General features: G+C 45.6%; 1 protein-coding gene across 3 annotated transcripts in view; it reads left to right on the forward strand.

Moving 5' to 3' along the window:
* Positions 1–6,850: 6,850 nt before the first annotated feature.
* Positions 6,851–25,263, forward strand: part of PAIP1 (poly(A) binding protein interacting protein 1) — a 30,467-nt gene continuing 12,054 nt past the window's right edge. The window contains exons 1-6 of one of the 3 annotated variants that reach the window (XM_037164685.2): positions 6,851–6,977; positions 8,146–8,291; positions 15,890–16,075; positions 19,868–19,980; positions 23,318–23,429; positions 24,825–24,950. In XM_037164685.2, coding sequence (XP_037020580.2) covers positions 8,196–8,291; positions 15,890–16,075; positions 19,868–19,980; positions 23,318–23,429; positions 24,825–24,950 — 633 coding nt within the window. In that variant the 5' untranslated portion in view covers positions 6,851–6,977; positions 8,146–8,195. The other 2 variants (XM_037164680.2, XM_037164696.2) reach the window with 2 other exon arrangements.

Below are 25,263 nucleotides of genomic sequence, written 5' to 3' on the forward strand. Positions count from 1 at the left end.
TTAGACCTGCCAACTGTCCAATTCCCTCTGCGCTGATCTTTTTCTCCAAGAACCGCTAAGGTACCCTAAGGATTGCGATGCTCACTCTGCCGCTAGGGGGCGCTTTAGCTGCCGGATGGTCCTTGTGGCAGCTTTTGAGTGGAGGACCAATAATGATAACTTATGGCATTAACGCAAACATTTTAAGTAGCTTCAGGGAACAATTCACTTCTGATCTTAAACTTGGCAGGCCTGAAAACTGCTTATAAACCCACAGTGATAATAAATATTCTTTGTTTCTTAACCTCCTTAATGGGCTCAAGAGTACAAAAGAATTCAGCCTGCATGCTGTTTTAGGGCACTCACATAGTTAAAAATCTGTGTAATATTGACAGTTTACACAGCATGTTCACAGGTATTACCTCATCTGATCATTTCGGTAACCGAAGTAGGTATTGTTACCCCTATTTAAAGATGAAGACACTTAAATGGAGGCCTTCTGACTCAGTCATGCCAGGTGGGGAAGAGTGTCCCCAGGTGGGACACAGCTGGTCTGTGGAGAGGGAGGTACCAAGAGAAGCTAGGAAGACAGAGGAGGAAGGCGCCTCTGTGACCCTCGAGGCCCCCTCACATCCCCTCCCCATTCTCTTGTGTGGATGATACGTACCGCTCCTTTATTTCATTTGAGAAAACACCTTCTCCCCGAAGCCTTTCCTGACTTCAAAAACCCAAGGCCAAGTGAGGTGCTCTCCCATTAAGACCCTGGTTTTAGTATAAGTATAGCACTCACCACTCTGTACTATTATTGTTTGTCTGATGGCCACACCGAAGCTTAATGAGAGTGGATATTTCATTGTATTGACTGAGAGTCGTCAATGCCTAAGAGACTGGCTTTACTAGGCAGTCAATGAATGTGGCTAAAGGAAGAGAGAAAAACCTGGGGAGTATCCTACAGGAAGTGAAACGGAAAGAAGGTGCTGGCTTTTGATGTCATGCCAACAGCTCAAAGAGACTGTGCTGGAGAGATAGGGAAACCAGATATGCCAGGAACAAAAAGACCACTCCTCGGCATTTATACATTAAACATAGATGTTCCTAATTGTCTTTTGAGTGCTAAATTTGCACTGAAAGTAGCATTTCCAGCTATTACATTACCTTGCTGCTGGCCAGCAAGGACTTCAGTTCATTGAATTGTGCAATGACTAGAATATTGCATGTTGCAATTATTTACCCAGCACTTCCTCAGTTCAACTTTTATACCTCATGCTCTGACCACCACTGGCTTTCTTATCCAGCTCCCTTATTTCTATCTCTTGATCCCTCTTCTCTTCCAGTCAATTACTTGCCTTCCATCTTCAACTCTTTTTCCATCTGGCTCAAACCATGAACAGCCTCCCAGCCCCTTCCGTCTTTCTCCCTCTGCCCTAACCACACTGAGAAACCTCACTAACCCAACAGGCTTCTCAGTTCCAGCATCAGGTTGCCAAGAGTTGCTAGAGAGAGAGATCACAACATTGTCCGATGTTGCCTCTACAAATCCTGCTCTTTGCCTCAGCTGGACCTTCTGTACCACCCAGGGGTCCCCCTATAGACCTCCCTGCTTCTCCCAGAGCAGCTTCCACAGCCATAGACACTTTCCTCCAGATCCCTCTTTTCGTGCCTCCCACCCTCCCCTGCCTCCTTTTTGACTGAGCGCGAGACCACGTCCAGTTTCCAGCACCTCCCTTCTCCTGCAATCTACCTGCATCTGCTTCCACGTCTCAGGGGAACAGCTTCTGTACCACCCAAGGTCCTTCCCGCTGCCCATACCCTGAATTTGTGACCTGCCACCTCCTCTGGTCCTTAATTCCGTTTTACCCCTTTTCAATCTGCCTTGTCTTTAGCTAACAAACACACCCTTCTCCCATATTAAAAAAAAAAAAAAAACTACGAGAGCAAAACATCTTTAATACATTTGTCTAGCAAATAGCCCCCATCTCTCCCACTTATTTCACACCCAAGCTTACAGCTGCGTCTGCTTCCTAATGCTGACAAGTGCTTGCACCCAAATCACGCACAAATCTCTGTCATTCCCATCATATGATTGGAAAGCCGATTTACTAACTGAAGGAAGAAATGTGACTCAGAGTACAGCATGTGCATCAGCAGAGCCGCCTATTCTGGAGAAGGGTAGCGTACTCTTTTAACTTGTGGACTCTGGATCCAACAGAACTGAGTTGCTCGCTATTTATGCGAGTTTAGGCAAACTAATTAGCCTCTCTGAATCTCAGTGTTTTTATTTATAAAATGAGGTAAGTAATAGTAGCTACCTTGTAGAGTTGTTTTGAAGATGAAATGAGAGGAAATAATGCATGTAAAGCGTTTACTTGAAACATAGTAAGTGCTAAATATTAGCCATCGCTTTTGTCGTTGTTCCTTTCAAAACGCAGATTTAACAGACAGTCGAGTTGTGACCAGAAGGCTGTGCGGTGGTGCAGGGGACTGAGTTCCGGGGTCGTTCACTGGGGCCGGGCAGCGTGTGCCTGGAGGGCGGAGGAAGCTAGGGAAATGGCACACTCCTACGGACCCTTCAGGACCCTACTTGTATGTGATGTCGAGGCCACGTGTGACACTCCGGGGATCCCCCTCCTTAACCTTCCCTTCCCCACAGGCTTCTCCCACTTTCAGTCCTATGTAAGTAAGGGTGAACAAGTTCCTCTTCTTCAACCCGGCCATGAAATGGGGTGCTTCTCTTTGCACTTCTGCCTTCATATACTTCTCATAAGTCACCTCTTTTCTCCCCATGGCTTCGGCCATCAAATCTCTAGCTGCAGGCAACATTCCTCTGAACTCCAGCTCCATAGCTTAACTGTCCACTGAGCAATTCCACGTGCCTGCTCCAGGTGCCAAATGAAATGCCCCAAATGTAATTAGCGAGCGTCCCCTCTGTAGTGACAGTCTGGCCACTTCGGTATTCCTAAGGGACTGAGGCACCGAAGCCAGAATCCTAGAGTCATCTTTATCTCTAGCTTCTCTTTAAGCCTCACACACATCTGTCAACCTGTTCCTAACCATCTCTAATTGGGTCTTTCTCTCCAATCTCACCACCACAACCTTAGTAGCTCTCATCACTTTCTCTCGGAATTCTGCTCCAGCCACCAAACAGGACTTTCTGCATCCGGCCTTGCATACCTCACACCTGCTGATCTCACAGCCCTGCACGTCCTCAGCACTTAGAACAGTGCCTGGCTCGGAGTAGGCATGCGGCAAATACTGAATGAATGAGTGAGTGGCAAGCACCTATCCTTATGGAGTTTACAGTCCAGCCGAAAGATCCGCACAAAACAAGCAAGCACACGACATGAGACCCCAAGGAGCATTCCTGGCTCTCTTGGACTCAAAGATGTGTTGGAACCCTAATCCAGATGGGAGTTGCATGTTGACTGGCTGGGACTGCATTTCACAGCGTACCCAAGTGACTAGGAGAGGAAAGTAATTTACGCAAATGAGACCCAAGAGAACAAACACATCCGCTTATTCTCGTCTCTCTTTGAACGATGCCACCACTAACCTGTATGGACATGTAAGTTGCTATGATCATTTGGGCAGAGAGGAGTGAACTGAATGATTTAGGAAAGAGTTGGGAGTGATGGAATAGGTTTATATGTGTTTGGTTTTTTAAACTTTTTATATAGAGATCATTGTAGGTACACCCGCAGTTATGAGAAATACAGAGATCTCATTTACCCTTCATCCACTTTTCCCCAGTGGTAACATGTTACATAACTATGGGGGGGCGCAAAACACTGGAATTATCTTCTGGAGGGCGGGCCCCTTGTAATCCAGGCTTCCCCCACTGAGTGAGTGTTCTAGGAACCTGTCTGTATCAGTGCACCAGCTGGCATTACTATGACAGGCTGCGTTCAGCTTCAGTAAATTTTGTATAGACTAGACATGATTTCATGATGGGTGGTTTACGAGCTCACCTGCCCACCACTAAGAGTTCAGTTTTTGACCAAAAAATGGAATGATCCCCGTGCCCCACCCTCCCTATTCACTGGACCTCACTCCCTCCACCCCAGCGAATTTTTTGTTTGTTTGTTTTCCTGGATGAAAAAAGTCCTCAAAGGGAAACATTTTGCCCACGTGGAAGATGTGAAACAAAAAACGGCAGAAGCACTAAAAGGCATCAAAATTGAAGAGTTCAAAAACTTTTCTGACCTGTGGAAAAAACATCTTGATAGGTATATTGCATAAAACAGAGAGTACTTTGAAGATAACTGACATTTAAACATGTAAGAATAAATACACAATTTTTTAAAAACACTTTAGTTTTGGACAGAGGGGAAGAGAGTGAGAAAGAGAAGGAGAGAAACACCAATGTGTGGTCGCCTCTCACATGACCCCTATCAGGGACCTGGCTGGCAACCCAGGCATGTGCCCTGACTGGGAATCGAACCAGTGACCCTTTGCTTCACAGGCCAGTGCTCAGTCCACTGAGCCATACCAGCCAGGACTAAATACACACAATTTTTAATAAATAAATTCTGGGTTTGGGGGTGCCCCCCTTGTATAATACACACCCAGAAATTTGACAATACACAATCCACCTACCTTAGTTTACCGTGTACTCATTTGTGTGTGAGCACACGCACGTGTGTGCGGCCTCTTGGCATTTTGCAACACCTACCACCTGGCAGTTAGCCCCAAAACTGTACCCAGATGAAGTTAAGCCCTCAGGATATCGTGGCACCTTTTTTGTAAAATGGGGATGATTGGAATGTCTACTGCTCCGTAGGATGTGAGGGTTAAATAAAATGATAAAAGTAAAGCTCTTGGAGCAGTGGCTGGCACATAATAAACACTCACAAATGTTAGGTATCGTTATTATCGAAAAGCTGATTCCATTTACGCTATCTTCAAATCCATCTTTCCTATCATAAAAGTAGAGCTACAGTTACATCAGAGTAAGAAGGAAAAGGCAAAAGATAACATCTGAGTTATCTAACTTGCCTACCAAAATGGGGCTGTAAAGATGCAGACAAGAAAATCTAGACAAGTACAAAAAGTGCTGTCCTACAAGTTCGAAGGGGAAGAAAGGGTGAAGAGTGCAAACGAAAGCTAGGACAGGCTGGGACTTCTATTTCCCTGGGGCATGCAGGAAAACACTGTCACTGTCTTCAAGGGAAGGAGAACAGAATATGTCACTTTGACATTATTTTAAGTTCAAGTTACTAAAGAAACAGCCAGTGCAAGGACATGCTGACCCTCCTTTGTCCCCTGAAATCAAAAGATGAATCTCCCACGGGAAGGTACCCTCCCTGGACCGAAAGGGTAGAAGGCATTCTTATCACCAGAGAAGGGGAGTTCATGGCTGAGCAGGCCGTGTAAGCAAGCTTTACTACTTCATCACTAATTTGCCAAACCTCGTTGCTTTGCCAATTCTTCACAGGTTTACTGTCTCCTTGTCTAACAGGTGTAGATGCTGCCTGCTTTGGTCACTTCCAGGGAGTTCCCTATTTCCATGGGCTCGTGTACATACAAAATTAAATTTGTTTTTCTCTTGCTGACCTGTCTTGGTCAATTTAGTTACCAGAACAACCCAACAACATGGAAGGGTAGAAGGGAAAGCTTTTCTGCCCCTGCATGAGCAGGCTGTTTGTGAGTCTTTCCTGTGTAATAGAAAACCGCAGGCAGGAAGTGGCTGATAAAATCTATAAAAGAATGGATTTCAATATTATGAGCATTAACTCCTCTAATTTTCACATTGTAATCTCGTCTTGCCTTTAGCAGACAGCTTATAGCTACAGCATCCTTACTTTGTAGATGAGGAAATTGCTCAGAGAAGTTAAATCCCTCACTTACTCAAGATCACACAGGCTTTCATGGTCAAGGCCAGGACCCAAACCCAGCTCTGGCTCTTTTGAATTCTACATTCTTTCTCAACACCACGGAACCACCCTTTTTGCTAGCTTTCTCCCAATTTCATTATTTTTGCCATCCATCAGCAGCATGAATCATTACCGCCTTCATTAAAGCCATGTTTTCTCACTCCTTTAGGTAAAGATGTCAATATTTTCTGTATGAGCAAGGAGAAAAAAGTTCAACATGAGCTTTTGTTCTTAATTGAAATGATTCTCAAGATGATGAGATTGAAAAACATTAAGCCCTGCTTAAAATACAGGGTTGCAATTAGTTTGTGGAGATGTTCCGCATCCTTCATTTGCCTTCAACACAGTCAGGCCCGATTTTTTAAAAAAGTTATCTACACATAAAGTCTGAAAAAATTTGTTGTGCGATGCGGTAGTCACTAGCCACCTGTTGGCTATTGGTTATTTAAAATGGGCCTAAACACAACTGAGATGCAGAACGCGTAAAAATACACACTAGATTTTGATTAACGTGAAAAATCGCATTAGTATTTTGTACTTATTGCGTGTTGAAATGATACCATTTTGAATATAGTGGGTTACGTAAAAAATACATTATTAAAATTCATTTCACCTGTTTCTTTTTACTCATTTAATGTGGCTTCTAGAAAACGTACACAATTAATTACATAAGTGGCCTGCATTTGTGGCGTGGACTATGTATTTATTGTACGACCCTGGTAGAAAATGAGACAGAGAAGAGTTTCATCCCAAGCTAGTGTATTTCCTTAAAATTTCCAGAAGGGAAGGTAAAAAGGAAGAGACTGAGGCGCGGCCCCAGGCGCTGTGATCTAGAGTTACATGGCTGCAGTGAATTAAAAGGCGGGGGGGGGGGGGGGGGGGCCTACCTCGGCTCTTTCTGCTCCCGCCCCTTCCACGAAAGAATAGGGTGGCGGAGCTTCCTCCACGGGCGGCGGGCCGCTCAGCAGCCCACAGTGAGCCACACACCTGCGCGCCCACCGAGGTGCGCGTCCGCGAGCCCGGCCGCCGGCCCCGCGCCCCTCCCCCCGCGCTTTTATTTTCCCGGCATCAACCGTCAGCCTCGCGCTTCTCTTCGGAGAACCACGGCGTAGGTCGGGCCCGTCTGGGGTAAGCGACCCTGTCCCCGCGCCCGTTCCGCGGCGGGCGGGAGGGTCGGGTCCCAGACGCCTCCCGCCGCGGGTCCTGCTGGGCCGCGGCTGCTATTCGGTCGCGAGCTGAGCGGCCGCGGCGGACGCGCCGGGGGCCTCCGGGCCGCGGGGGGCCGCTGTGACCCGCCGGGGCCCCGCAGCGCCGGAGGCGGGGTAGCGGGCTTCTGGGGCTAGTCGGCGAGCGGCGGGGAGCGGTGAAGGAGGGCGCTCGCGGCGGGTGTTGCAGCTGCCGTCCGCTTCTCCCGCGGCGCGGAAGACCGAGCAGGGCCACCCGCCTCCCGTTCCATGAGGCCCGAGTGAGCGCGCGGCCCGTGGCGCCTCCCCGCGTCCTCCCCCCAGCGCAGAGCTGCGCGGCGCCGCGGCTCCGGAGAAGCAGGCGGAGCATGTCGGACGGTTTCGATCGGGCCCCAGGTGCTGGTCGGGGCCGCGGCCGGGGCCTGGGCCGCGGAGGGGGCGGGCCTGAGGGCGGCGGTTTCCCGAACGGAGCGGGGCCTGCGGAGCGGACGGGGCACCCGCCGCCGCAGCCCAAAGCCCCGGGCTTCCAGCAGCCGCCGCCGCTGCGCCAGCCCAGGACGGCCCCGCCGCCAGGGGCCCAGTGCGAGCTCCCCGCCGGCCCCCCGCGGCCCGCGCCGCTCCCAGGTACGGAGCCGCGCCGCCCCGGTTCTCCGGGGCCCCCGCGCGCGCTGTGTCCCCCTCGCCCCGCCCCCGAAGGCAGCCCGAGGGCCCGGGGTTTCTGGTGGGGACGGCCCGAGCCGTCGGGAAGGTGGCTGCGGGACTCCTTTGTGCGCCCCGCGGGGGAGGGGCCGCGCGCGGGCTCCGAGTGCGGAGGTCCGGGTAGGAAGTAGCAATTCGCCGCCCCTTCCCTGGCCCTCCGAGGGGACATCTTGGGTGAGCAATCACCTTTTCCTCACCGACTCTTTTAGAAAGAGAGCATCCTTCACGCATCCGCGGAGGAAGAGGGTGTCCCCAAATGAGCGAGGGCAAGTCTATTGTTCTTTTTTGCAGGCTCTCCGTACCTATCCTAGCTCTTGTATAACTAGTCCTTCTCAAATGGCTTTTCGCTGCACAGTAAGTTATTGAACAAAGGTATGAATGCATCTAACGCCCCCCTTTTTTTCCTTCCTCAGAACAAGAGAAAGCCCAGGACAGTATTTCCCAGCAGAACTCAGAGTCGGCGATGGCTAAACCCCAGGTGGTGGTGGCTCCTGTATTAATGTCCAAGCTGTCTGTGAACGCCCCTGAATTTTACCCTTCAGGTTATTCTAATTACACAGTGAGTACACCCTTTAGTACAACTCTAAACTAATGTGACTGGATAATGTGGTTGTTACTTCATCAGCCAGAGCATACTGCTCTTTTCTGTACTGCACAAAAAAACCCGAATTCATTGAACTCAAGAGGAAACAGTACTGATTCAGGAGTGTATTTTGTAGTTACATTCAGGGCATCAGTGTAAGGTGGACAGTAGACTCTGTTCTCTTCTCTGCTGTGTTCTCAGCATCTGCAGAGTCTCTCTAGTCTGGTAAAACTTGATGTGGGCAAGGACCACCCACCTTCAACTTATAAAACAAACATTTTTGTCCAGACTTTATGGACAACCTAAAAAATAGGGGCCCGACAAAGCTGATTTTTCATTTGAGTTTAGATTTAGGGTAAATCAAAGTGGTTTGGAGGCTAACTAATTTGTGTAGGTTTTTGAATGTTGAGAAGTTCACATCTGGGCTCGTAAAATAGAAGTGTTTCTGGTTCTAATTAACTCCTGTTGCACAGAAATGTGTAGGGGTTTTTGATAAAGTGTCTAGGTAGGTATAAACAACTCTTACAAGCTTTCAGACTGATCTTTGTCAAGAATTTTTTAATTGGTCACATTTTTCTTCAATACCAAGACAAAACAGCACAGTTGGGGTGTATAGAAAGGAATTTGTTCTACTAAGTAAATGCATAGTAATTAGTAACAGATAAGTGGGGCAGGAACCATTCTGTATTGAAATAGTTAATAGTCTAGTGTTAGTCCTACCTTTCCTATCCCCTTAGCTTTATTGACGTATAACGCAGAGGATGGTGCATATACGGGCCAGCTCGAAGCTTCAGCACCTGGGCACCTCATATCCAGTCAAGGAAAGGAACATTATCGACATCCCCAAAGCCCCCTCTGTCTCCTAATATTTGTTTCTCACTTCATTCAACATCAGAATTCATCCCTGTTGTGGCAGGTGATTGGAGATGACTTACTGTCACAGGTCGCTTACTCCACTGTGTGACTTACCGCAATGCCCCTTGTCTTGAACGTTGGGGTGGCTTCCACTTTGGGGCTGTTATGTATAGGGCTGCTCTTCTTGGCCATGTCTTGGTGGACATTCACCCTTGCTTCCGTGTGGTCTATACCAAAGAGTGGAGTTGCTGGGACCCAGGGCAGCCAGCTTTGGCAGAGGCTGCCGGCCAGTTTTCCTGAGATGGCCCCTCTGCACGCTTGGGCAGTGGGGTTTCCAGGTGCTCTGCTTGCTGGGCCTCACTTAGTATTTTCTGTTTTTTAAGTTGAGCCATTTTAGTGTGTGTGTGGTATCTACTTGTGACTTTCATTTGTATTTACCCAGTAACTAATGGTAGCACATCTTTTTTTTTCTTTGCTTCCATATTTGAGAGGAAGTATGGAGAAGCTGTATTTCATGCTTGAGAAACTCCACGCATTAGGAAAAAGCTTTGGGGCTGGAAGGGGAAAAACATAGGCATAACAGACAGAGCCATTTACTTGGGTTGAAAGGAGCTCTCAGTCCTGTACAGTAGAAGTTGAGAGCAGCCTGAGTTCTTGACAGAAGATTGTGTTTGGCCCAGAGACTAAAGGCACCATTGGAGAGCCGTGAGTAGTTGAGTAAACTCTTACGGGTGCTTATCTACTGACAGCACAGAGACCCCGTCTGTTCACGACTGCCCGTTGGCTGAGCTACTTCATGGTAGGAGGGGCGCCATTTTTTCAGTTTTATGTAGTTCAGGTGATTCCTGGGCTGGCCGTGGAGCAGCGTGCTGAGCTGCATCAGTCACTCACTTGGAGCCTCTGTCATCTTTAGGCGTTTCTCGGTGACCTCCGGCACCGCTGCCCTGCTCAGTTCTCCAGAATGGGTTGCAAGCTGGCAGCCTGTGGCTCACATGAGGCCTGCAGGTGTGCCACCTTCGGTCCTGTTTTTTATTTCTTGAAAGGATTTTTAGCCCTGGCTGGTGTGGCTCTGGAATGAGTACCAGCCTGCAAACCAGAAGGTCACCAGTTTGGTTCCCAGTGGTGGTTGGGGCCTGGGTTGCCTGGTCCCCAGTTGGGGCCTATAAGAGGCGGCCAGTGGATGTTTCCCTCACGTGTTGATACTTCTCTCCCTCTCTGTCTTCCTCCCTTCCCCTCTCTAAAAATAAATAAATAAAATCTTTATTTAAAAAAAGATCTTTAATAAGTTACCGACACTTAAATTAGATAGTGCCCATCTGAATTTTCTGGTTTCTCTTGAAATCGTAAGATCGGTCACATTGGATTATTATTTTGGTAAAACTTGGCTGAATAGAGGCAGCCCCTTTAGATGGAGTGTGTGAGCTCTAATTTGCTCACTGGCTTACTTCACTTATCTGTAATACACCTGGATTTTTATCAGCACTCAAGTTTGCTGCCCTGCCCTGGTATATTCTCTGGCCTTTACCCTTTAACCATCTGTCAAGGCTAAGTGTTTTTTACAATCCCCTAGTCCCCTCTTAGGATAAGGTCTTGCTGTGAGGGAAACCTCTCCTTATAGTAACCATAATCCAAAGTGAGCTGCGTTCACTCACTCATTCAACAGGAGTTGAATACTTGTCCTGAGTCAACACTAGGGGTACCGCAGTGAACAAAAGGGTCAAAAATTCCTACGTTTGTGGAGCCTCTGTTCTGGTGGACTCCAGGCTTGGTCTCCAGAAACCCCTTGAGTCTGCTTTCATTAGACACGCACAGCCGTTGCTCGGTGTCCTCAGCTGATCTGCTTTCCAGAAAGTGCGCTGCTTCTAAAAGCCAATATCGTTCTCAACCTTTCTGAAACCCTGGGCCCTTTTGTTGTCAGTCCTTCTCATCGCTGCTAGAATTTCCTGCTCTCTCTGCCTTCTTACCAGTGAGTTTCTGATCCCTCCCACTGGCCACTGCTGCTGCTCAGAGAAGCGATTACATCTCCAGTAGTTAACCACAGTTCATTTACGAGAACCAAAAGCTCCACGTAGGAATTCATGGAGAATTTATTATAAGACAAAATTCACCCCCCCACACACACACACACACACACACACACACAAATCCCAGCTTTTTTCTAAGAACATGCACTTTGAAGTCACTGCCCTGTTTTCCTCTGCCTTCCAGCAGCGATGTTCTCCGAAATGTAAAGTTAGTTGTTCACAGTTGGTGCTCATCTCACTGACTAGTCAGACCTCTGCACACTGACGCCCCTGATTGTACTGACACTGTTGTGGGGATACTTACTGCTACTCTCAGCTCTAAGACCTGTGACCCTCTAAGCTCTCATCCTAGGCTTTGTTGACCACAGGATGACCTGTGAGTCCCAGCAGGTCACAGTGTGCCGGGTCCTGTGCTAGGTGCCAAGGGCACATTTTCAGTCTTTCAAGGTCCCTCTTAGTTTTGTGGGAACCGAACATTCAAGGTGATGATTTTTCCCTTCACTTTCCCTCTCTGTGCATGGTCTCCTGCACTCCACCGACTCTGGCCATCGTTCTCTCAGATTTCAGCCTGTGAACCTCTGCCGCCTTCGACGCTGTGCTCGTTGGCCAGTGTCTTTCTTCATTTCGAGGCCATTCCTGCCACAGTCTCAGGGGATCGTCCTTCCATTTCGTTAGCTCATCTGACCACGGCCTGCCTGTCTGCCGATAACTCCAAAATCTGATTTTTCCACTGAACTCCATGCCTTGTTTCCATTTGTTTTGAATTCTTCATAAGGATCATCTCCCATCCAAACTCAAATATAAAAAAGAATTCATCTTCTGCAAACCTCTCCTGATGTGTTTATGTCCTAACTAGCTGCTCAGGCTACAGCGTTGGTGGTATATCTGACCTTCCTCTTTCGTACTCCAGACATTGCCGTCCCGTTAGCTAAAGTGCAGTTGACCCTCGGACAACATGAGGGGTACGGATGCTGGCCCCGGCACACTCGAAAATCCATGTAGAACTTTGATTCCCCCCAAATTTAGTGGTCCCTCGGTACCTGCAGGGGATTGCAGATGTGAGCATCCATGGATTTTGGACCCATGCGGATACCGAAGTCCATGGATGCTCACATCCCCTGTATGAAGTGGCGTAGAACACTGTGCACAGTCGACCCTCTGCATCCCTGGATGTCCATCTGCAGACTGAAAACAGAACAGGGGTTTCATCAGGAAAAAAGCAGCCGCATGTAGGCGGACCTGTGCAGTTTGACCCCGTGTGCAAGAGTCAGCCATCTTCATGACCATTCCAGCTTTTGCGGGTCTGCTCAGCCGCCTTTTATTCCAACCACTTTGGGTTCGGTTCTCATTTCATCAGTGTGTTCAGAGTACCTGCTTTGGGGTAGTGGGTTTTCTGATACCCTTCCTAATCTGTCACAGAGTTCTTTCTAAGAAAATAAATAAAACTTAAATATTTCTCAGTCTGGAAGCCATTTAGGTCCACATTGAAGACTGAAGAAATCTGGCACCAAAGAACTAAGACAAGCTCAGATTCACATATATTGGAGTCTTGTTTGTTCAGAATACCTGCCTCCTTTAGCTCAAAACAATAGGCCCTGACTCCCATTCTGCTATATTCAGAGAAGCTCTGCTTTCATCTTCAGAATTTTTCTGTTTCTAATCCTCACCTGAGGACATTTTTTCATTGCTTTTAAAGGGGGGGGGGGCGTAGAGAGGGAGGGAGAGAGAAGGAAACAGAAACATGGATTGGCCGCCTCCTCATATGCACCCTGGCTAGGAATCGAACCTGCGACCTTTCAGTCTATGGGGAATAATGCTCCAATCAACTGAGCCACACCAGCCAGGGCTCAAATTTTCTTAAAACAGAGTTTTGCCTATTAAAAAATTAAAATTAATGATCTAAACTACTCATATATTTTGCCACAATGAATAACATCTGATAGAAACCATTAGGAAATGAAAACCTTCAGCTGGGACCTGTAGACTTCCTGCTTGTCGTGATTAATAATAATAGATACTACTGATCTGTAAAATAATAGGATCTGTAAAACTATGTATCAAAAGCTTACTTGGTTTTTAATTGTAAAATTCCCACATGTATGTGGTTAACATGAAATGTATTATTTAATGTATGTATTTATAATGTGTGACTGCTTCCACAATTGCATGATAAAGGATCATGTTTATAACAAAAACAGTTCTTTACAGGTAACTACCATTATCCCTTGTTTATCTTTCCAGAGGTTCATTACCTCTAAGTCTCTTTTTAAAAAAATTAATTGTACTAAAATATGGTTCTCTATTTCCATTTCATTTAATGCTACATTGGCGATATGTCTGTATTGATTTTTGTAAATCTTGTTTCCTTCGGTAGCTATGTGATATTCCATGTATAGATCCATAAGGTGATGTATTTAACTACTTCCTTGCTGATAGATGGATGGTTAGATGAATTTTGGCTCTGAGTATCTTTGTACTTGAGTCGAAGTTGGCGTTTGAGCTTCTTTGTTGGTCATTTGTGCAGCACAGAGGCTAAAAGGGAGGCATTGCTCTGCACTCAGGTCTAGCTCTGTGACTGCACATGAGTGACCTGGTCCTTCCCGGCTGAGCCCACCCCAGCAGCCGCACTCCGGCTTTTCCCCCTGCCTTGTGAGGCAGGCTCCTGAGTGCGTTTGCCGTCACCCTCCACGATCTTCCTGTCTGTCTGATTGGTCATTAGCCACCGCCCCATCCTCGGTTTCTGTGTTCTGGCCTTTCTCTCTCAAAGGTGTCAGGCAAGCACCTGTCTCTTGGGGCCTCTTTTTGTTTCAGTTTACACGTTACCTCTTCAGGATCCTTCCCTGACCTTTTTTTTCATAGTATGTCTCGCTATTTGAATAATGCCTCCCATCACAGAATAGCGGGTCCACAGAGGAGGACTTGGTGTCCTGTGTTCGGCCCTGACAGTCCTCCCCGCACCGAGGGCAGCCCACGCCAAGATGGTTCCGACTGAGTAGCCTGCCTGCACTGGTGCCGTCACTGAACTAGTCAGAGTATCATCCCAGGTACCAAGCAGTGGTTTCTTGTCATTCTGCTTTTTACGCCGTAGCCCTTTTAGGTGTGACGGCAAGGCAGTTCCATTCGGCATGTGCTTCAGTCTTTAACTGGAAGTTTAAAAATTTATTGGTTGAGCACTTAGTGCCTTACTTTGTGCTAGTCACTGGTCCAGGCGAATTTACTCATTAACGCTCTTAACTGATTAACTCATTTACTGGTAATCCTCAGTCACACATCTGTTTGGGATTCATGAATTTGAATTGCATCAACATTAATTAAATTAATGTTGCTTGACTTGGATTCAGGCCTGTGTGAGATCAAACAAATACGTGATGTGTGAGTTTGCCTGCTCTTCTCAGTGAACACTGAGCACGACTTAGGCACTGCTAGGATTCCCTGGTGCCTCATGGCATGTTACATATCAGCTTAGTGTCTATAGGTACATAAAAACTACTTGTCAGGGCCTCAGACCACTGGAGAAACGGTTTTCTGGGTCAGACTTTCCACCAAGATTGTCCATCTCCAGAAAGGAGCTTTCTTTTCCTAAGGGGAATTTTGACAAAAATATGTGTGTGTGTGTGTGGGGGGGGGGGGTTGTGCACTCTCTGACTTAGAACTTAACCCTTTCTGTAGTCATAGTTCTAATTCTTTCATATTGGCTTCTCATTTGACTCCTTTTGGAAAGGGGTAAATTTCATCGAGCAACGTGGCTGCCATTGGAGCATGACTGTTAAGTATAGTCCAGGATGCTTCGGGCGGGACCCAGATGTCAAGATTGTAAGCTGGTGCTCTCATCTGCTACCTTTTGCAGTGCTCACCTGCTCAGCTTTTTGCCATTAATGAAAAGGTTGGGAACTTCCAAAGGTGATAGTGGTGGATATATTCGTTGGAAAAAAAGTTCTGTTCTCAAGGTTGGCTGGAGACCTGGACGTGGCACTGTACGCTGTGATGCAATTTGATAGTCACTTGACTGTGTATTTCCCTGTCCTTGGGGATTAACAGATAGATGACAGACTGACTTTTTCCAGTTGGAAGTTGGCAAATACCCACCTGAGAGTGGAGAGTGGTATTGTGAATCCTGCTGGCCTGGCCAGCTCGCTGCATGTGGCCATTCTCAGTTCTGTATCCGTGGCCCCTCCTCACCTCCCACTGCAAATCCTGGGTCTCACTATATCCATAGACAGATTAAGATGGTGATTTTGATATTGGTATTATAGCAAAACATTGGTTTAAACTTGATTTCTCGGCCATCTTGCATATCCATCAGGGATGAGAAGACAATTCCCTACCAACTAGATGGAACCCTCTGTTATAACATTTTTGGCCATTGGACAAGGAGGAAGGATAGTTCACTGGATTTAATTTTATTGAAGAAAATAACACATTTTATCATATGAAGGATTCTTTAAAAAAAATTATTTGTGGGCCCTGGCCTGGTAGCTCGGTTGACTAGAGCATTATCACAATACGCCAAGGTTGTAGGTTTGATCCCTTGTCAGGGCACATTCAAGAATCAACCAGTGAATGCACCAATAAGTTGGAACACTTTCCTATCAGTTAAAAGAAAATCATTTGTGCTAGAGGCATCTCAGCTTAAAGCTGCCTCATCTTGTTTTAACCAGTTGCATGGATTACAACTTTTTCTTTCTAACTTTGTAGGACTCCTATGAGGATGGTTGTGAGGATTACCCCACTCTATCAGAATACGTTCAGGATTTTTTGAATCATCTTACAGAGCAGCCTGGCAGTTTTGAAACCGACATTGAACAGTTCACAGAGACCCTGAACAGCTGGGTTACAACTGACGATGCTTTGCAAGAACTTGTGGAACTGATCTATCAACAGGTAGGTTGGCTGATAGCATGTGACACTCGATGGTCATCAGGTAGCTTCCTTGAAGCACAAGGATGGCAGCTGCTCCCGGAGGGAGGACACGTTCATGTTCACCTGCCTGCACACTCATTACCTGCACACTCCTGTTCATGGAGCACAGGAGCTTTTTAAGTTTGTGTTGTGGAAAACGCCTGTGGTAGGGACCCAGGGCTGGGGCCAGACTGCGGATTCTCCTGTGTGGCCAGGGCTCTGCGCAGGCCGTCGGGAGGAGCTTTGAGCACTCGTGAGGAGGGCTCCTATAAGCATCGTACCTTTCCCATCCCTTTCTGTTTTATAGGACCTGAAATTACAGTACATTAAAAAGCCCACAGGCCTTTCTCCTAGATGTCGAATAATACAGCATTATTGCAGTAGGGCAGAAAAGAGGTGGGAGCATTTTCTTGCCTTATAAATGAGTCCTCTAAAAACAAAAATCCAGATCACAAAGCACCCTGTCTTGTTTTAACATTGCTGCTTGTATATAAAATTCTCAACAATTTGCACCTTAATTCCTTGAAAAGCTAATGTCTGGATTGTTTTTTCACGCAGCTTCGTTTTGATCCTGGCGTACTGTCCCTGATACGTTAACTGCTATTTTAAGAGGGGGAAATCGACAACCCTGGATTTTTTTAGACATGAAGGTCATGTGAGACTGACCAAAACAAGTAGGAAATGAACATAAATAGAGCTTTGAGTGTTCTTCCAGTCACTGTAAGTGAGCAGCCCAGCTTGGAATGTGTGGGTGATGGTGAGAGCAGGCAGGTGGATGTGTCTGCCGCCTCGCGTCTCTTGGGCTACGTTTCCGGCTGCTTCTGGGTTGTTCTGGGGCCCCAGTGCGCTGCAGCCGGCAATTTCCAACCCTTCTCCTCTCCTGGCACACGCGAAGTAATCACTAAAATACTGCAGCACACCAAAAAAATATGTTTTGTTGATGTGACAAAGAAAACAATAGGTGTAACTTTGATTCATCCATACCAGATGGCTGTTGTTATGTTGGCTGTTGTCATTTTTTTGACAGTCTAAGGGAAAAGAGGTCATTGCCCTCTGACTAAACAGTGTGGGGTGTTACATGGTTTAAAATTTCCCGCACCGCACTGGCTGAAAGTCGTCCTAGCCAATTCTTCAGGTTTCTGGAAATGCTTGGGATTTTAGGAGCATAGAGCGCTCTGTTTGTCCTCATACCTACTCTCTGCCTCTAAATGGATCAAAAAGAATGTGAGGGAGGGAAATGGAAGACTTAACATTCCTTAAACCTTTCCTGGTTTCTCCTCTGTTGAGGTCCAGCCGTTCACTGGGCCGCCCGACCGTGGTTCTTCAGGGCTGGGCGGGAGGGCTGCGCTTGTGGCAAAGCCAGTTCTGCCAGCGTGTACTCAGTGTTAAGTTTTAACATTGTGCGGTCGGTGATGCACAGGTTTGCCAACAGTTCCTGAATTTCCTTCTCTCTTTTTTTAAAGATTTGATTTATTTTTAGAGAGAGTAGAAGGGAGAAAGAAGGAAAGGGAGAGAAACAGCAGTGTGTGAGAAACATCAATGAGTTTCTTCTCAGCCTGCAACCCGGGCATGTGCCCTGACTGGGAATTGAACCAGCAGCCTTCTGGTTCACAGGCTGGTGTTCAATCCACTGAGACACACCAGCCAGAGCCAAACAGTTTTTAAATTTCATCGAGGGAATTAACTCACAGCAACTGAGGAAGGAAGACCTATTGTGGGGAAAAAAATAAAATGACATTAAATATCCTCAACTTTGATTCCTCCCCACATACCACTGACGTGGCAATACAGGGTTTTCGAAGGCCAAAAGCCCACAAAGACTGGGACGGGGAAAGGAGATGGAAATCCCGGTTGGGAGACCGCAGACAGGAGGGGTGCGTGGTAACGGGTCTGGCAAACCTAAATAAGTCGAATTCCGGACCGGTGAGGGTAGCCGAGAGTCTCCCTGGTTTGTGATGCAGAATTTCAAAAAGATAAGGATCTAAAGGAATGAGGCAAAAACATTACAAGAAAATCTAAAAAAAAGAGTGGACCCTCTAGATAATGTTTGTACCAAGTAGCCAGTTTGAAGTTTTACTGGAACTGTTCTTGAGAAGTTATGAAGAGGGTACTCCACCAAAACAAAGGAATTAAGCCAAGGACGACGACATGGGGGCTAGGAAACGGGGTGTTTTATGGAAGTGTGTGTCATCCAGGCGATGGTGACAGGCGGTCCCGAGATAGTGGCCATGAGCACGACCTTCCGGGGGCCGGTCTCACTGGGAAGGGGCAGATGCCCCGGGAAGGTTCCCTGGTGAGGTGAGCACAAGGGCTGAGAAACTGACAAACGAGTGAGTTTAAGAATAAATCAGTGAGAAGTGTATAGAAAACAAAGTATTAGGAAAAAGAACTGGTGTCTAGGTAAAACAGTTGTACACAAAAGCTGTAAATGGAAACACAAAACTAGTAAGTAAAATCGTGATATTACCATATTAGTAGATGCAAGGGTGGGAAAACAGTGGAATGGCGTGAGGTTGAGTGGGGTGAGAACTAAGTGCTCATCTTCCACGGTGGGAAACTGGTAAGAAGTAGTGTCTCAGCTGGAAGGTCCCAGCTCACACAGGGGTTAAAACCTTTGACCTGCGAGAATTGAAAGAGGTCCGAGGGAGTCCAGGCGAGGTGTGGTCAGGGAGCAGGAACCTGCCGTAACAAGCCTTGTAGAACTTCTTGACTTTACCTGGTGTGCGATCATTTTTTAAGTAAACCAGAAACAGGTAGTGCCAATAACTTCAAGTCTTCTGTGGTATCAGACACACAGTCGTGACGTCAGGAGAAGCCAGTCTTCCTTGAGAAATATTGAGGGTCCTGGATGAGCAAGGCAGTAACTGGAAATGGTCTAATAATTACAAAGTGCTCCCACCAGTGATGCTGAATGCTCAACGCGCAGTCGACGCATCTGCTCCTTCCTCAGTGGTTGTGTGACATTGCTCTTACACCCATTTTATATATATATATCTTACAGTGAAGTGAGGCGATATTTCTAAGGTGACCACAGCCAGTGATGAGACCACCACAGGGTCACAAGGGGACTCTGGTTAACTACCTTTGCGGCCTGGGCCAGTCCCTTTACTTCTTAATGTGTCTTGTTGTCTTTCCTAACATTTTGTAGTGAACTCTGTTCTCTGCTATTTGAAAACTACAATGAAAGTTAAACTTCTTGAGTACTGCTTTGGCAATATCATACAGTCTTTGATAGGTAGTGTTTTCTCACTGTCTTACTTTTTTCAAATGGCTTCTTTTAATTTTCTCTTTACCCCAAGCGTTTTTGAAGTGTTCTTTACGTATTACTCTCTCACATCATGTACCATTAATCGCCTCTTTAGGAATCAAGAAACCGAAGCTCAGGGAGGTTTAGTGAAGTCGGGCCACAAAGCACAGGCCCGGGAATCCCTTTCTGGATGACCAGATGCCAGAGCCGGTGCCTGCCGCTAGTGAGAAACATCACAGATCAGTGGTTTGGCAGATACTCTGATTCATAGTTGGCACTGTGCGGCTGGGTACATGTACATATTTTGTGTAAAAATGGGTTAGTACAAAGAGATAAGTGTCTGTTTGTCTTTTGGTAACTTCAGGTAAATGATGGGGGAGAACTTACCTTAAATCTTTTTCTTTGTACTTGTTCTGGTTCTTGGTATAAGGTTGGGTGAGTACAAACGGTTTTTTCCTCTCTGAAATGTTGCTGTTTGCATTTATGACAATGCGTCTGTATCACATAAAACTTTTTCTTTTTGAAAGGCTACATCTATTCCAAATTTCTCCTACATGGGAGCTCGCCTGTGCAATTACCTGACGCATCATCTGACAATTAGCTCACAGAGTGGCACCTTCCGCCAACTGCTGCTTCGAAGGTCAGTGTGAATGCAGGAAATTAAAGGAAAGCTACTTTTAAAGGAGCTAGAATTTGACTGTTCCTTTTTTCCCAAGACCGCAGGGCATAGGTAGTTGCGGGGAAGAAGAGAACAGACCCTGCCGACTCGTGTGGTGTTGAAAGGTCACACGCAGTTGCGTGTCTGTACCAGTCTTTTTCTGCAGTGGTCTCTGCCTTTGGTTCTGTGCTTAGGAAAGCCTTTTCCAGGTTCTGAAAAAGGGTCACACGTGTGTTTCTTTGCACTTTCACACTTGGGGTTTGAGCAAGGGTCTGATCTATGTCTTGCCATGTGTGGCCAGTTTTCCCCAGACCACTTTTGTGAATGATCCATTTTTCTATTGATTTGAAATGCTTGCTGCCTTTATCAGCCTGTACCCTTCTATTTGGGTTTTGATGCCAACTTCCATTATTTTCCATTCATCACTTGTTTTATCACCTTACTGTTTAAAAGTACAATTAGTTGTTTTCTTGTTTTGTTTTGTTTTCTTTTTTTAAGATTTTATTTATTTATTTTTAGAGAGAAAGGGAGAGAAAGAAACATCAATGTGTGGTTGCTTCTTAATACGCCCCCTGCTGCGGACCTGGTCCGAAATGCAGGCATGTGCCCTGACTGGGAATTGAACTGGTGACCCTTTGGTTCACAGTCCGGCACTTGATCCACTAAATCACACCAGCCAGGGGTAGAAAGTACATTAGTGTTTTAAAGATACTTTTAATGGTTGCAAAATAATTTCATTGTGTGGTTAAGCTGCACTGGAACAGGATAAAAATTCCAGAAGTCACTTCAGAGACACTTGAAAATCAAGCTTTAGGTGAAGGTGGTGCTCCAGACACACGGGCACGATGTCAGCTGTGAAGCCGACACAGCTGGCTGGCTGGTCGTTGGGGGGAAGTGAAGCGAAGATGGACCCTGTCCCTGCACACCGAAGTGTAGTTCAGTGTATGGAGAGATGTGAGTAAAAGTGAATCAGTAAATAGTAGGGGGGGAATTGGCGAACAGAAATCTTAGGCTGGTAAAGCCCTTTTAAGTAAGATAGGGTACCCATCTTCGCCTTAAAGCAAAGATGAAACTGTTTTACGCATAGCGTATAGTATCTTGGGGGGTCATAAATTTATATGAACTAAAGTGAAAATAGGAAAATATATAATACATGGTAATGAGCTCATTAATTTAATATGAAAAGAGAGGCCTCTTAGGAATGAGTAAGAAAAAGACCACTATTTTAATAGAAATATTTGGAATGGTTCTGAATAGGTACAGTTTGGAAAAATATAAATGATAAACTTTAAAAAGATGACTAACCTTCCCTATAATTAAGGAACCACAAATTAAAGCTTCTGGAAAGATGTGAGAATGGGCACTTCTGGGGGCAGATGGCAGAAAGGCTCTCGTACCCCCTCAGGGCTGCCTACCCTGCTGTGCCCTGAGGTGGGCTGAGCCCCTGCCCCCACTCGGCGAAATTCTCATGTAATGGACTGAGCTGGAGCCCGGCTTGGTTTTCAGAACTTCCCGAGTCTCCGCTGTACCCCTGGGTAAGAACCCCTCCTCCGACTCTTTTCCTCTTTGCCCGCATGAGCTTCTGCAGCGCTGATACTGTCAGAGATGTTCACATGGGAAAATGCTCATCATACAAGGACAGAAACAGGACATAATCTATTACCTAACTTAGAAATATACACACACTTGAGACAGAAGTCACCTTCACAGCAGTTATCTCTGGGTTGCAGTGACTTTGTTCTTTATTTTTCTCTGTTTTAACCTTTCTGAAATAAGCGTGCTTTTATAATTGAAACTCTATAGCTTGAAAAGGTTTAGGTTCTTTCCTTTCACCTAGATAATCAATAATGTACATGAGTAGGAATTTGCTTTTGCACATATATTCACCTGTCTTAATGTAAAATAGTTATAGCATTTATAAAACAAAAGGTCATTTCATCAAAGATTTTACCTGCAAAGTCATAAGAGAAAGGACAGAAAAAGAGCAGCCACAAGGCGCTTGGATAACTGAATTGGCGTTATTTAACTGAGTCTTTCCATTATTACACGTAGTGTTCTGTTTAGAGAGATGCGGCCTTTTTTCCTGATGAGGAATGACTACGTATGAGTGGGTAACGAGCACCTTCATGTCTGACTCCTGCAGGTGTGCTCGTTTAAGCACTGGACTCAGCCACAGAGGTGCACAGGAAGCTGTCTTTTGGGGTTTATTTGTGGTTGATTCATAAACTGGCCCCAGGACAATTCTTGGTCAAGGAGTGCCTTTTTTTTCTTTTGACAAAAAATGGCAAACTAACCTGGTCCCTCAGGAATGAAAGCCAGTCTCCGTAAGCTCCTCCTTTGGTATTTAAAAGAATTGTCAAGATCAATTTCATAAAACATGACTTTCCAGCTTTTCAACACCTTAATAGTGAAGATTTTAAAAAAACATTTAACACTAAAATGATAAACAGTTTCAGAGTCCATTTTAAAAATCGGGATTAGCAGTAGCCAACACCATTGTTCACTGACACGGGCAGTGATGGGCTTGCTGTGGTGACTTTTGTGTATTTTATCTTTGCCCAAGGACACGCTTGTTGACTTTGGGGGGGGTGGAGAGACATGGACCAGCGGCCCCGACTGGGGACCGAACCCATGACCTGTTCGGTCTGTGTGTCACTACTCTGACCAACTGAAGCACACTGATCAGGGGTCGTTGCGATGATTTTGGAAATCCTGTAGGAACTGTGTCCATAAAGCTCTAAGGAGACAGCTTCTTTTTGTTATTATGTAAGGCAGATGGACCAAGTTTGGGGAAAATAAGTTATTTGACTCTTTCAGTCTCTATTAGAAATAGAGACCAAATTAATCGCTTTCTGTGTGTCTATTCAGGTGGGGGTTTTTCACCTCATTTCTCCTCCTCTGATTTATATAATGGAAATTACAAGGATAATGGGCTTATTAATAAGATCTGTTTCAAAGCTAATCCACTCAGAAAGAGCGGCCGTTTTACAGAGAGACAGCTTGGCATTGTGAAATCAGTGCCAGTAAATATGAACCTCATAAAACTTACAGTGTTTGAACTTACTACACCTTGGTCTCATAGGCTTATTTTCTACTGTTCTTACAAGTCTCTTAAAACCAGGCGTCTCAGTATGAAAAGATGGTGCACAGTCTGACCTCTATAATAGACAGTCACACTTTTTGTCACAAAAAGGCTGGGTGTTGGCGTGTTAACTCATCTCTGTGTTGCTTGTGGACGACCAAACTGGCAGATGGTCATCTTGTTTGATTATTTACAAAACAAGGCTATGTGAGATTATAAAAGATTTATCTTTATCAGATGTCGGACTGAATATGAACTTAAAGATCAAGCTGCAAAGGGGGATGAAGCAACTCGAAAACGATTCCATGCATTTGTGCTCTTTCTGGGAGAACTTTATCTTAACCTGGAGGTGAGGAGACATTTTCTTTTGCTAAGTACTTTTGAGAACAGTGGGATCTCAGGAAGGAATTTGTGTTTACACTGCACTCTTACAGCATTGGGAGTGAAATGGGAGAGGGAGAATGGGAGAGAAAGAAAAGAATGCTTCAGCGCCCCCTTGTGGTGGCATCTGGACTCCAAGGGAACGGTAGTTTTCCTGCTCGAGGGCGAGGTGCTGGGAAGTGGTTTGAAAGTCTTCACGTCCTTGTGCAAAGCCATGGTGTTCGGTGCATGTTTAAGCTTTTGAAATGTAGGCATTCTTGCTGTTTTGAATTCCTGCATCGGGAACGTTAGCACACAGTAGGTTGACATTCAAATGGCGGCTGAAAAGCAGCTTGACCAACGGAACACAAGGCTTTGAGAGAGGAGGTAGAGGGAGACTAGAGTTTCTGGGTTTTTCCACCTAATTCACCCAGATTAGTTCTTGGTCCTGTTACATATTAATCTTCCACATAAAATGCATTTGTATAAAATACACAGCTAAACTTGTTTGCACATTGGTGGTTTACTTGAACATGTGCTTGTTAACAGGAAACTTAAGTGTTGGATATTACTTTGTAATGGATTTGTGTGATTTGTGTTTTGACGAGTCTCAGATACGGGTTTATCCTTTTAAACCGTGAACCAAGGTTTAAACTGTTAACCAAGATTTAGTGCCATAAACACCACTGAAAAGACACATGAATCCACTACCAAATAAATGTGTCAGTGCATCTAAAGGTCTGTGTGCAATTTAGGGCCTAATTGACTACTGCTTTTTATCACAAGGGGCTTATTTTATAAAATTTCCTGTCTTAATCTTTTTCAGTTGGTTACTTAAGCCAGAATTAAGAGTACAGTCTAAAGTGTTCCTTGAATGGACGGCCACTTTAAGGATGCCACTGTGTTCCTCATTGGAAGCACCGGTGCTCTGTGGGGTGGCGGGTACGGGGGACTGTGGACAGTGGACAGACTGGGCATGGCTCTGGAACCTGCAGTTCTTCCATCTGGAGAGCTGAGACAAGTAAACCATCATCGTGCAAAATCATTATTTTAAACAGTTATAAACAGCAGTGTAAAATTGTGCATTCCCCCAAAAGATGGTAGCTTAATAAACTGGAGGTGCTTCATGAAGCAGTAACATTCAAGGAGACTTACATTATCTGGACTGTATGTTATATGTGATAAATGAAAAATTTTACCTGTAGTTTACTAGTCTCGTTAGAAATGTAGTTACGTGGAAGGTAAGTAACGTTGTGAAGATATCAGGGTGTGTTCCTATGATGTCTGTATTGTTTTAACACTTGTCAGACCAACACTTCGTCAGACCATTTATATGTCGTATTATGTTTTGGCATACTTGCTTACTTTTCTTTTGTCCCAAAAGATCAAAGGAACGAATGGACAGGTTACAAGAGCAGATATTCTTCAGGTTGGTCTGCGGGAGCTACTGAATGCCCTCTTTTCTAACCCTGTGGATGATAACTTAATTTGTGCAGTAAAATTACTGAAGGTAGGTTTTCCTTTTCTTTCCTTAAAGTGTAATTGTTCTACTCCTTTCATGTATAATTTGAAGAAAGTATTACTACTTTAATTTAAATGTTGACATTTTACTTTCTTCTCTGATTTAATATTGGAAAGCAATACATACTTATGTAGTGTAAGAAGCAGATTTTAGAAGTGGAAATCCTTCGCCCTTCCTCTTTCCTGTGCTGTAGGTGAGCTCTCATAAGTACAGTCTTACTGTGCTGCCACTTGTTTTTTACCACCTACCGAAGATCTTAGGTCTTTGTGTGGCATTGGTTTACTTTCTGCGGTAGCCTCCA

Source organism: Artibeus jamaicensis, unplaced genomic scaffold (genome assembly GCF_021234435.1).
Source record: "Artibeus jamaicensis isolate MK-2021 breed Jamaican fruit bat unplaced genomic scaffold, CSHL_Jam_final scaffold_369, whole genome shotgun sequence".
Classification (NCBI taxonomy): Eukaryota; Metazoa; Chordata; class Mammalia; order Chiroptera; family Phyllostomidae; genus Artibeus; species Artibeus jamaicensis.